The following is a 13,899-nucleotide window of genomic DNA, read 5'->3' as shown; positions in this document are numbered from 1 at the left end:
TGCTACTTGAAAAGATTAGAGAGGCCTGTAACTGTCAACATGGGTAAACCTCAACCATGAGAGAACGAATGTGGAAAAAAAAAACAGAAAATCACATTGTTTGATTTTTAAAGAATTTATTTCCAAATTAGAGTGGAAAATAAGTATTAGGTCACCTGCAAACAAGCAAGATTTCTGGCTGTCAAGGAGGTCTAACTTCTTCTAACGAGGTCTAACGATGTCTAGCTAGGCTCCACTCATTACCTGTATTAATGGCACCTATTTTAACTCATTATCGATATAAAAGACACCTGTCCACAACCTCAGTCAGTCACACTCCAAACTCCACTATGGCCAAGACCAAAGAGCTGTCGAAGGACACCAGAGAGAAAATTGTAGACCTGCACCAGGCTGGGAAGACTGAATCTGCAATAGGTAAAACGGTTGGTGTAAAGAAATCAACTGTGGGAGCAATTATTAGAAAATGGAAGACATACAAGACCATTGATAATCTCCCTCGTTCTGGGGCTCCATGCAAAATCTCACCCTGTGGCGTCAAAATGATAACAAGTACGGTAAGCAAAAATCCCAGAACCACACGGGGGGACCTAGTGAATGACCTACAGAGAACTGGGACGACAGTCACAAAGGCTACTATCAGTAACACAACGCGCCGCCAGGGACTCAAATCTTGCACTGCCAGACGTGTGCCCCTGCTGAAGCCAGTACACGTCCAGGTCCGTCTGTGGCTCGCTAGAGAGCATTTGGATGATCCAGAAGAGGACTGGCGGAATGTGTTGTTGTCAGATGAAACCAAAATAGAACTTTTTGGTAGAAACACAGGTTCGCGTGTTTGGAGGAGAAAGAATACTGAATTGCATCCGAAGAACACCATACCCACTGTGAAGCATGGGGGTGGAAACATCATGCTTTGGGGCTGTGTGTCTGCAAAGGGACCAAGACGACTGATCTGTGTAAAGGAAAGAATGAATGGGGCCATGTATCGAGAGATTTTGAGTGAAAATCTCCAACCATCAGCAAGGGCATTGAAGATGAGACATGGCTGGGTCTTTCAGCATGACAATGATCCCAAACACACAGCCAGGGCAACAAAGGAGTGGCTTCGTAAGAAGCATTTCAAGGTCCTGGAGTGGCCAAGCCAGTCTCCAGATCTTAACCCCGACGAAAATCTGTGGAGGGAGTTGAAAGTCCGTGTTGCCCAGTGACAGCCCCAAAACATCACTGCTCTAGAGGAGATCTGCATGGAGAAATGGGCCAAAATACCAGCAACAGTGTGTGAAAAGCTTGTGAAGAGTTACAGAAAACGTTTGGCCTCCGTTATTGCAAACAAAAGGTACATAACAAAGTATTGAGATGAACTTTTGGTATTGACCAAATACTTATTTTCCACCATGATTTGCAAATAAATTCTTTAAAAATCAAACAATGTGATTTTCTGTTTTTTTCCCCTCCACATTCTGTCTCTCATGGCTGAGGTTTACCCATGTTGACAATTACAGGCCTCTCTAATATTTTAAAGTGGGAGAACTTGCACAATTAGTGGTTGACTAAATACTTATTATCCCCACTGTAGATAGAATAATCTTTTAAAAGAAAAGAGCTAATGATGACATGATTTTAATGTCAATACATTGACTTTGATGGGAATGTTGCACATGCCAACATGGCGAACCTGAGGCCTTGTTGGTAGGGGCGATGGAAGGGTTTTTCATGCTTTTGCCATCAATTGAAATGAGTTTTAGTGAGTTTGACGGTAGTAGACGTCCAATCCATTTTAAGCTGGAGGGGGGCAACGTTCGTTGGGTCACTGCCAAACCTCCCACTTCAAATGGATTGGATGCCTAGCGCAATGGCAGACAATGAGTTAAGCACCGTTTGCCCAAACCATAATAACCATTACTTTAGTATGTATATTATTGTACGTAGTATTCGAGTATGCAGTAATTTAGTATCAAAAGAAAAAATGCATATTTTTGTGGTATCGGCACAGTATCGGCATCGGCCAATAATGCACAGGTGGGTGTCAGAATCGGTATCGGGGGGCAAAAAGACGTTTTTGGCGCAACACTACTCAGGACTACATGGTACCTGAAATAGGTAGTAGACTCCCCAGGCCAGGATGACGATGTAGTAGATGTTCAGCAGGGAAACGATGATGATGGAGGCATAACCGATTCCTGGAAACACATACAAATCAGAATCTTAGCATCCCATCGCTGCCAGCCCTCCAGTCCAAATGGTTTTGAAGTCTATCGCCGACAATAGCAGCCACTGTTAATTTATTGAATAATATTTGTAGGAAGATTATCAATGTGTTTTAGTAGTTTCATTGTTTTACGTGATATTATGTTAAATTACTGTGCGGAAAACATAAAAACTGCAATTTTTTCAAGCAACTCTGGTTCCTCTCTCCTCTCTCATTTTTCCACCCGCTTGATCGCTCTGATGCGTTTGGGCGCCGTTGCCCCGGCAACCCCTGATCCAGGACACTTTGTACACGTTGTCGGGGCGTTGGTGTGCGATCACGTAAGCGCCGTTTGAAACGAAGCGACTAAAACGAGGCGCGACATTCGCGTGAATATTGCGAGGCGCAGTTACGGCGCTCATGAATATTAACGGGGTAGCGCCAGGCAGACGTGGGCGGGGAATATATTAACCCAATTTCGGGCGGGGGAGGGGAAGATGATGGGATGCGCGAGAAGCCGCTTCAAAGTCGGAAACCAGGCCACCGCGTTGCCCGGCAACAGCGGCGCCCGACGTCTGATTGGAGGAGAGGAAGGCGTGCGTAGAAGGCCCGAAAAATGCAAGGCGCTCAAGACGAACATTAGCGAGGTCGCCAGAGGACGGTCAAACAGTTACTCGGGATAATAACAAAGAGATCGGATGCCGGAGTGGAGTTGTTTAACGTTTTGACCTTGAGATTGGTGGGATGTCCTTCGCTTCATCAAATGTGGTGAAGCTGCCTTTCAAAATAAAAGTGGCAGTGTGTGAATATGATTCAGTGACATTGATATTGACTGGGAGTGAATGATAGTGAAATTAATATTACAAAAAATACATTTGAAAATGAATAAAAAACATTTACAGTTTTTTTAGTTTTTTTATAAAAAAAATATTAAAAAAAAAAAAAAAAAAAACAAATACAGTTGTTTCTCCTTTTTAAAAATTCTTATTTTTTAATTGCAATTATTATGAAACATCATATGAAAATGAAAAAAAAATGTTTTCAAAGTATTAAAATAATTAAATACAATTAAAAAAAAATAAACCAGTGTAAAAAAAACATTGAAATGAATGTAACTGATGTTTTTTAATTCACTTTTTTATGGCATTGTTTTATTTTAATTTAAAAAAAAAAACAAACAAAAAAAAACGATATTTAAAAACTAAATATTATAAACATTTACAGTTTTTTCCACATTGATTCTAAATTAATTATTATTTATTTAGAATTATTTTTTACTTAATGTTCATTTGCCCCTCCCTGTCAAAATGGATTGCAAGTCTTGTAAAATCAATGGCACTGCAACATGAATCAGTCCTCACAGTTTAAATATTTTGGACGTTCATCGTTGCCAAATCCTACAGCACGTATAGCCATAAATACACCATGATGACGCAAACGTGACCTCAAACTAGTGACTTCCCAGACAAAATGTTCCACTTCTTGTGTCTATTTGCACTTTTTTATGTAGAGACCAGAGGTTGCGCTAGACATTTTCGTTGTCTGTCATTTTGACTGACAGGGTCATAAAAATCCGGTCATAGTCTATTTTTACCCGTCACTTAAATTTTTAAAATGATAATGATGACATATTCAATAGTATTTAGTTTTCATTCATTTTTAATTAATATTGTAACGCTTGCTTGGCGGCGAAAAATTAGACACGGAAGTCGTGGTATTTTTCTCCCTTTTTACTCTGCTTACTGCCAACAACTCCGCCCCCAAAGAAAAGGAGGCAACGATATAGACCCCAATCACCAACGTCACACAATGATCTTAATTGTGGTTGTCAGCCCAAAATCTTCTAAATATATATTAAATGCATCTTACCAGATATAAAAAGACTACTACATAGTCTGTGGTGATCGCTTGGTGCCTAGATTTCTTGTCGAATTACAGCAGTCCATCTCGCTCTCATCTTCACGTCTCTCAGAATACGGTAGAACTTCAGGTCTCTCCGTCTATCTTCTCTGTTACAGCAACCAACCGCCACACACGCCTTCACCATTTTGATTATTAATATTAACGAGCAGAAAAACACGCCGTAATAGGAGGCATGTACGTAGCGGTAATGTATAAACATGACGGGCTGACACACAATATGGCGGCTCCGGTCAGGGGGGCGGAGTTGTGACGTCATGTGATTGGGGTCTATACACAGGCGGCAATCTTGTCCATCAATTGGATGACGCGCTGGCACACCGGGTGCACCAATAAGAACCTCGCGTTGATGTGTCAATCACGGTGCTGCCGCCAGACCCCGGTTACGCTACAATATTCTGACAGAATAGCCAACGACGTCATGGATTAAGAGAGACAATAGCCAATTAATATGCTAACTCGCCACCCTGTGGTCTGGGGTGTGAATTGCAACCTGTCAAAATGACTGACGGACTTCAGTTTTTTCCGTCACCGTTTTAAAAAACCGGTCAACGACGGAAAATTTCCGGTTAACGCGACCCCTGGTAGAGACGTACCGGTAAAGATGGGGCACAACTTTCCCCAGCAGGTGATGCCACCCTCAGAGGTGAACTGACCCAGTGCCACCTCCAGGAAGAAAACCGGGAGGCCTCCGCCAAACAGGAAGATGAAGTAGGGGATGAGGAAAGCACCTGAAACGGAAGGAAAAGGGGAGTTATCCTTTAAACACCTGTGTCTATTTTGTCCTAATTTGCATGCCTTTGATGTTGCCTTTATATTTCAAAGAAAAAAAAATTCACAATGGCCTGGTTGGGTCCTTTTTTTCAGGACACCGTAACCTTCATGTCCAAACTCTTGTTTTATTCACTGACCAATTATAATCAACATTTTGGACCCAAAAAGACAAACAAATCCCAAAATCGTTTATCAAAATTTATACTATCGATGTCCCATTGACAACCAAACATGCTTGACGAACCTCTTTGAAGCTTGATAATATTTATTCAACTTGTTAGGATATAAATTCAACAGAAAAAAATAAGACTGATAGCTTTATATTTGACAATTCAACACAAACAAAAGGTATGGTCATAGGCGTTTTTGGCCTTTACACATACTATGGTCAAAACAGGACCAACAGTGCAAAATAGTGAAAATATATATAGCGGAAAACACAGGTAAGACTGAAAAAGCAGTTTCTGCTCTTGCACTCCTCTTTAAGATAAACTGCTGTATTTTAAGTCAAAAGAACTGTTGTGTTTGATAGAACAATATGTCTATTTGCTGCCATAGCAGATTCATGGCGCATTAAGCCCCCAAACTATTTTAATTTGTCCGTTTTACTCTAGAAACCCCTGTTTACAGAGGTCGGGCAACCACTTTTTTTTCAACCTAGCCATAAAAAGAAGGTAAGTAATCCTATTTAATATTCGAAATGTTTGTCATTTTTAGCTTAGAATCATTAATTGATGTCTAATATTTCGTTTAAAAAAAACGACTTAAAAAAATATTTCACTCACGTATTTTAAACTTTTAAACAAATTAACAAATTTAAACAAAACAAAAAAAAAACATCACAATGAAAAAATTTGCGTCTGTAAAAATGTCACGGATATCTTTTTTTGTTTTTTCAAAACCTGTCCTGTTCAGCTGTTTGACACGAAGAATGGAAGTCTAAGTGCCCGGTTGGTCAGAACAGTTTGATTTTTTCACATTGAGAGTATGACATACTCCCATTGCGATCATTTAACATACCTTGTTTTTTATGACAAAGCAGCGAACAGGAAGGGGTTATGGGGGAACAGAAGAAAAGAAACACTAGAGAAGAAAGAAAAGAAACACAAACAACAAAAAGAAATACATTGAAAGTCTACACTAACTACTAATATGTTGGTCCTATCTTCAGCTAGATGTATTTCCGGTTGACACCATGTGGGGGGCCTGTTGACCAGGGAAAGAGGGGGACGGGGAGTCTATAAGCTAAGTGGTTGAAAGGGGTAGAGGGTACACATATCAGCTCTGTGATCTGGAACCGAGTAATTGTGTGAATCCCTTGTGAGTGTAAGCCCGTTGGTGACCGACCTTACGCCGCCCCATTGCCACTCCCGGCACCGGGACCCCCCACCCGAGCGCGCCCTATCACATCCAGCCGCACGCTAGCTCCACCAAGCGCGCGGCAGCACGCAGACGAGCGGAGACGCCACGCGGGCGCCAACCCAGGGCCACGGCCCCCACCCAGTGGGGGTGGGGGGTTCAGCGCAGCCCATCCCTCCACCTGCAGCCCAGCAAGGGAGCCATCGTCCCCCTCCCAGGATCCAGGGTGGTCCCCCGGGCCACACACGCACCCATCAACCGGCCTTCAGGGATGGCAAGAGGGGACGCACCACCAACCCCACCCCCACCCCCGTCCGCCCACCATGTAACGAATATCTACCTCATAACTATTGCTTAATTGTATTTTTTTCGTTACTTTCGCATTTCCCTCAATATTTTAGATGATAAATAATCGATCCAAACAAAGAAAAAGTGGGGAAAAAAAAACATTTTAAAGGGTAAATATATGAAAATGAGAATCTCGACCACTCCTTGATGTCTGCGATTTCTGCATCGCCACCCTTGTTATATTACCATGTTTCACCCATAAAATCCCCCCAAAATCCGGCTGTGGCCATTCACATCTGTGTCTTGACACTCGATACATGCTACATGGGAGTTTTTGGATCGAAACAAGGTAAGTACGCGATAATATCTCGTTAAAGTCATGGCGTCTTTAATTCTGCTCTCGCATGCTCTCACCTCCAGTTAAGGTTTTGCTGTTGATTTTTTTTTTTTTTTAAATGCCCTCCTGTCCAAAATTTTTCTTCCCCCAGAAATTTGAAATTTTAAGCTCCAATGATGTATCACACATGCATATCGGACAATTTTAAAATTTGGCCAAATTGGGGGTGTCAGAGCTGAACTTAAGTCACCTGAGTGTTTTCCGCCATATACGTTGCAAAAATTGAAAAGGTTGATAGTGAAGAAAAAATCATATATAACATTGAAAAAAAGTCTTTTCAAAAATACTGACAATCAACTACTTCAGTTCATTATTTTTCAGGCATGCCACTCAGTGAACAGGACACAGGGCTACATCACATAGCCCACTCTTCCGCCGTTTGGGCACTGCTGTCACGCTTCTTAGTCGCCGACTCATCTGGAGAAAAAAAAACTAGAAATCAGGCCCATTCTCTTCCTCGAGTTGATGAAATAATGCATTAGCTTGTGCTAAATTCAGGTTTCAAAGTCGCTCGCTCAATCCAACCGGCCGTCACTCGCTACCTCGCCTCACTCTCCTTAGGTGGCGCCTTGCTGGGCAATTTATTCATGTTCACATTACGTCCGTCCCGCTTGACCTCATTAAGGCTCCTGGGATATGTAGTTTTTGGTGGTGCTTCCCCTGCTTGACCTCATTAAGGCTCCTGGATTATGTAGTTTTTCGTGGTGCTTCCGGTTTTGAAAAAGGACAAGAAATGATGAAAATATGGACATAAATGGTCCATGCAGCGTTTTAATCCTTATGTGTGAGGACAATAAAACTATAAATCTCAAACAACATTATCTCCCATTTTACTTGGTCGATTGACTTTAAATAAAAACGGGCGTGGACCTCAACTTCCGCACTTTCACATGAGACCAACCAGCAGCACGTGGTTGACGTAATTACAGCGTGACGAGGCTTCAAAGATGATATGCGTAAACGTGCCACCGCCGACATGTCCGGTGTCAAAGGTTAATTCAATCCTTAGTTTGCATTTTAAAAATACTGCATACACAAAGCAGATGTATACGTAACTACATTAAAAAAGTATTAATAAAATGCTATTATAGAAATTAAATTGAAAAATAGTTAAACATGAAGAAAGCTAAACAAACAAAAAAATCTTAAAAACATAAAATAAAGGTAAATATAGATAATTTAGATTTTTAGGTTTCAAATTTTAAATTATGATAAATTCAAATTTCCTTTTTTAAATTTTAGTTTTTTTGGTTTTTTTTTTTAATAAACTTACTTTAAAAAATAAAGGGCATTTTCCTCCTTTTTATTTATTATTCATATAAAATATTATTGTTATTCATTAATATTGTAATTAGTTTTATTATTCTCAATTTTTCAAATTACTTGTCCAATGTAAAAAAAAAAAATTGAATATTAAATGAATAAAATTCCAAATTAAATAGAAATTAAATCAAATTAAAATATAAAATAATTTTTAAAAATTACAAAATAAATAAATCAATCAATAAATATATAAATAAATTCCCATGGGCTCACCACCTGTGGGAGGGGCCAAAGGGGTCGGGTGCGTAGGGAGTTGGGCGGCAGCCAAAGGCGGGGCCCTTGGCGGTCCGACCCCCCGCTGCTGAAGCTAACTCTTGGGACATGGAATGTCACCTCTCTGGCCTGAGCTGGTGTGTGTGGCAGAGAAGTTCCGACTAGATATAGTCGGACTCTCCTCCACACACAGCTTGGGTTCTGGTACCAATCCTCTCGAGAGGGGTTGGACTCTCTTCCACTCTGGAGTTGCCCATGGTGAGAGGCGCCGGGCAGGTGTGGGCATACTTATTGCCCCCCGGCTTGGCGCCTGTACGTTGGGGTTTACCCCGGTAGACGAGAGGGTAGCCTCCCTCTGCCTTTGGGTGGGGGGACGGGTTCTAACTCTTGTTTGCGCTTATGCACCGAACAGCAGTTCAGAATAACCACCCTTTTTGGAGTCCTTGGAGGGTGTGCTAGAGAGCGCCCCCTCTGGGGACTCCCTCGTTCTACTGGGGGACTTCAACGCTCACGTGGGCAATGACAGTGAGACCTGGAGGGGCGTGATTGGGAGGAACGGCCCCCCCGATCAGAACCCGAGTGGTGTTCTGTTATTGGACTTCTGTGCTCGTCACGGTTTGTCTATAACGAACACCATGTTCAAACATAGGGGTGTCCATATGTGCACTTGGCACCAGGACACCCTAGGCCGCAGTTCGATGATCGACTTCGTAATCGTGTCATCGGACTTGCGGCCACATGTTTTGGACACTCGGGTGAAGAGAGGGGCGGAGCTGTCAACTGATCACCACCTGGTGGTGTGTTGGCTCCGATGGCGGGGGAAGATGCTGGCCAGACCTGGCAGGCCCAAACGTATTGTGAGGGTCTGCTGGGAACGTCTGGCAGAATCGCCTGTCAGAAAGAGTTTCAACACCCACCTCCGGCAGAACTTCTCCCTTGTCCCGGGGGAGGTGGGGGACATTGAGTCCGAGTGGGCCATGTTCCGCACCTCCATTGTTGAGGCGGCCGATCAGAGCTGTGGCCGTAAGGTGGTTGGTGCCTGTCGTGGCGGCAATCCCCGAACCCGCTGGTGGACACCAGCGGTAAGGGATGCCGTCAAGCTGAAGAAGGAGGCCTATCGGGCCTTTTTGGCCTGTGGGACTCCGGAGGCAGCTGACAGGTACCGGCTGGCCAAGCGGACTGCGGCCTCGGCAGTCGCCGAGGCAAAAACTCGGACATGGGAGGAGTTCGGTGAGGCCATGGAAAACGACTTCCGGACGGCTTCGAGGAAATTCTGGTCCACCATCCGGCGTCTGAGGAGAGGAAAGCAGTGCACCATTAACACTGTGTATAGTGAAGATGGTGTACTGCTGACCTCGACTCGGGACGTCGTGAGTCGGTGGGGAGAATACTTCGAAGCCCTCCTCAATTCCACCGACACGCCTTCCTTTGAGGAAGCAGAGTCTGGGGACTCTGAGGTGGGCTCTTCGATCTCTGGGGTTGAAGTCACTGAGGCGGTTGGCAAGCTCCTCGGTGGCAAGGCCCCGGGGGTGGATGAGATCCGCCCGGAGTTCCTAAAGGCTCTGGATGTTGTAGGGCTGTCATGGCTGACACGCCTCTACAACATCGCGTGGACATCGGGGACAGTGCCTCTGGATTGGCAGACCGGGGTGGTGACCTAGGGTGTGTTCCAATTATAGAGGAATCACACTCCTCAGCCTCCCCGGTAAAGTCTATTCAGGGGTGCTGGAGAGGAGGGTCCGTCGGGAAGTTGAATCTCGGATTCAGGAAGGAGCAGTGTGGTTTTCGTCCCGGCCGTGGAACAGTGGACCAGCTCTACACCCTCAGCAGGGTCCTCGAGGGTGCATGGGAGTTCGCCCAACCAGTCTACATGTGTTTTGTGGATTTGGAGAAGGCGTTCGACCGTGTGCCTAGGGGAATCCTGTGGAGGGTGCTCCGGGAGTACGGGGTACCGAGCCCCTTGGTAAGGGCTGTTCGGTCCCTGTACGACCGGTGTCAGAGTCTGGTCCGCATTGCCGGCAGTAAGTCGAATTCGTTCCCAGTGAGGGTTGGACTCCGCCAAGGCTGCCCTTTGTCACCGATTTTGTTCATAATTTTTATGGACAGAATTTCTAGGCGCAGCCGAAGCGTTGAGGGGGTCCGGTTTGGTGACCTCAGCATTGAATCTCTGCTTTTTGCAGATGATTTAGTGCTGTTGGCTTCATCAAGCCGTGACCTCCAACTCTCACTGGAGCGGTTCGCAGCTGAGTGTGAAGCGGTTGGGATGAAGATCAGCACCTCCAAATCCGAGACCATGGTCCTCAGTCGGAAAAGGGTGGAGTGCCCTCTCCGGGTCGGGGATGAGATCCTGCCCCAAGTGGAGGAGTTCAAGTATCTTGGGGTCTTGTTCACGAGTGACGGTAGGAGGGAGCGGGAGATCGACAGGCGAATCGGTGCGGCGTCTGCAGTAATGCGGACTCTGCACCGGTCCGTAGTGGTGAAGAAGGAGCTGAGCCGAAAGGCAAAGCTCTCGATTTACCAGTCGATCTACGTTCCTACCCTCACCTATGGTCACAAGCTCTGGGTCGTGACCGAAAGAACAAGATCCCGGATACAAGCGGCCGAAATGAGTTTCCTCCGCAGGGTGTCCGGGCTCTCCCTTAGAGATAGGGTGAGAAGCTCGGTCATCCGGGAGGGACTCGGCGTCGAGCCGCTACTCCTCCGCGTAGAGAGGAGCCAGCTGAAGTGGCTCGGGCATCTGGTTCGGATGCCTCCCGGACGCCTCCCTGGAGAGGTGTTCCGGGCATGTCCCACCGGCGAGAGGCCCCGGGGACGACCCAGGACACGCTGGGGAGACTATGTCTCTCGGCTGGCCTGGGAACGCCTTGGGATCCCGCCGGAGGAGCTGGTTGAAGTGGCTGGGGAGAGGGAAGTCTGGGCTTCCCTGTTAAAGCTGCTGCCCCCGCGACCCGACCCCGGAACAAGTGGAAGATAATGGATGGATGGATGGACAAAATAAAATAATTATTTAAAAAATTAAATCAAATTAATCAAAAAAAAAAAAAGAAAAAAAAAAAAATTCGTAATTATGTTTTTAAGTTATTACTTATATTTATGACTAATTTTTAATGTACTTTAGGTATCCCATAATGCATTTTGCTGTATAAATTGGATTGGATGTCTATCGCTGTCAATGCCAATGAATTAGTGTGAATAAATGTAAACCCATGGGTTATAACAGGCAGAGAATAGGTTAACACATTTGTTACAATTACTATACTGTAACTACAAAGGAATTTGCGTGCAATTTACCTCCGCCATTTTTGTAGCAGAGGTACGGGAAGCGCCAGACGTTCCCTAAACCAACGAATCCGCCGGCGACAGACAGGACAAAGTCCAGCTTGCTGGCCCACTTCTCTCGCTGGGGGTGCTTGCCCTCGGCCTCGTCTTCGGGTCGGGTTCCGGGACTCTTGCCGGGAGACGGCTTCAGAGTGTCCTTGTGGAAGTCCTTCAGGCACTGCAGTTTTTCCTTTTGAGCCATTCTGGGCACAACACAAAAGACAACATGCTCACAAATTTAGCAAAATGGTCAACCCCTCCATTCAAAGTGGATTGGACATTAATCGACGTCATTGGCGATGTCATTCTTTTAAATGCTGTTAAATTCAAGAAATAAAGCAATATTTGCACACGACGTCCTATCCTTACCTATCAGTTTGACTGATGTCTTTGTTGTAAATATAGAATGTTATTGTCTAGCTTCAGAGTCAGTGGTGCAAAACTATTTTTGCTTCTGTGTAACTAAAAAAACTGAAAAAATAAGAAACAAAACACCAACAACCTCCAATATCTGCATCAAAGCATTATGTTGTGTTAATGACATCACGCTTGCTTTGTACAATGAACGGCTTCATCACAATTACGAGATAAAGAAAATAAACATATCTATAAAAGTACTTTAATTTAAAAAAATATATATATTTATTGGCTGCCATTGACAGTGTTAGATGTTCAATCCATTTTGAACAAATGTCAGTTAATAAGTAAACACATTTGTTACAATGTTATTACGATGTCATTACAAATAATTTCTAAGGAATTTTGCTGTCAACCTTCTGACTATCGTTTTGTTTTTCTAGTTTCAATAATTCATTTCATTCATTTTAATTTCAAATGTTATATTTTTAATTATCAGTTTCCAATTCTCTCTTATTTTTGTTATTAGCATTTATGTTTATCAATAGGTATCGTATCGTGACGACAAAACATGTCACGAAAATATCGGATCGGAAGTGAAACAATCCACCTGTATGCATGTACCTGTATTAGACATTCGTTCATTCGCTACCAACCCTCCCACTTTAAATGGATTGGACGTCTAACACTATCAATGGCAGCCAATGACTTAGTATTACATGCGTTAGTATTACATGATAGCAGTCAATGACTTAGTATTACATGAGTTTTATTATTAGTAGATGTCCAATCGCTTTGAAGTGGGAGTCCTGGCAGGGAATGACTGTCAATGGCAGACAATGAGTAAATAGCAAATGATTTGACAGAATGATGTTTTTTAAAATCGGTTGACAAATGAACCAATTATGGCTTTATTTTAATGCCAGGTCATTGACTTTGATAGGAACATTGGGTCTTTTCATGCTTCTACCATGAATTGAAATGAGTTCATCACTATAGTAGACGTTCAAGCCATTTCAAGCGGGCAGGTGGCAGCGATTCATTCGCTACCAACTAGTATTTATTTAATATTAGAGGATAAAAATTTTAAATGTGCAATACGTATTAAAAAAAAAAAAAAAGAAATATTTGAAGAATATGGGAAAAAATGGGACAAAAGGAACAAGAAAAAAAAATGTAAGAGATTTCAGATTTTTATTTTGGGGGACCAAAGAGTAAAGGAATGTTGGACTTTGGACAAACATATTGGGGGAAAAAATGTTGGATTAAAAAAAATTTTTTTTTTTGTAATTACATTGTAATGACATGGTAATAACAAAGTAATAAATCTAAATGGGGGGGTATCAGCAAACGGATGTTACCATGTCTACCAGTGATAAACTTTAATTTCACATCACAAAGACAATTGGATGCCACATGATTGGACATGCATCACTGTAAATGGCGATGAAAGAGTTCACGAAGCCTAACGACTGCCACCAACAATGTCAACAATTACCTTTTTTGAGCAGACTTGTTTCAGTACAAGACTAATATAACTCAAATCATTGGCTGCCACCTATAATTCATTCATGACTGCTCCAGCTAGGACTAAAAAAGACTTCACAGCCTTTGTTGTTTGTGTTCTAAAAATGCGACCTAAAACAATTCAACAAAAATCAGCAAAATTCTGATGTTCTAGTAGGCTTATCCAGATAGCTAGCGTAGCATGGGAAGGACGGCAATCCGAGGCCAGATGTCAACCGGATGGAGATTTTTTTGGGAG

At 43.4% G+C, this 13,899-nt stretch overlaps 1 protein-coding gene across 2 annotated transcripts in view; it reads right to left on the bottom strand.

Moving 5' to 3' along the window:
- LOC130921466 (sodium- and chloride-dependent taurine transporter-like) overlaps positions 1-13,899 on the bottom strand; it is a 34,947-nt gene that overhangs the window by 11,957 nt on the left and 9,091 nt on the right. The window contains exons 1-4 of one of the 2 annotated variants that reach the window (XM_057845411.1): positions 12,147-12,345; positions 11,751-11,980; positions 4,702-4,836; positions 2,089-2,177 (exon numbers count right to left, since the gene is read on the bottom strand). In XM_057845411.1, coding sequence (XP_057701394.1) covers positions 2,089-2,177; positions 4,702-4,836; positions 11,751-11,979 — 453 coding nt within the window. In that variant the 5' untranslated portion in view covers position 11,980; positions 12,147-12,345. Of the gene's footprint in view, positions 1-2,088; positions 2,178-4,701; positions 4,837-11,750; positions 11,981-12,146; positions 12,346-13,899 lie in introns of those variants that run through there. The other variant, XM_057845410.1, reaches the window with a different exon arrangement.

The sequence above is a fragment of the Corythoichthys intestinalis genome, chromosome 9, assembly GCF_030265065.1.
Source record: "Corythoichthys intestinalis isolate RoL2023-P3 chromosome 9, ASM3026506v1, whole genome shotgun sequence".
Lineage (NCBI taxonomy): Eukaryota > Metazoa > Chordata > Actinopteri > Syngnathiformes > Syngnathidae > Corythoichthys > Corythoichthys intestinalis.
Note: the sequence above shows the minus strand (reverse complement) of the source record. Positions and strands in the feature narration are given on the sequence as shown.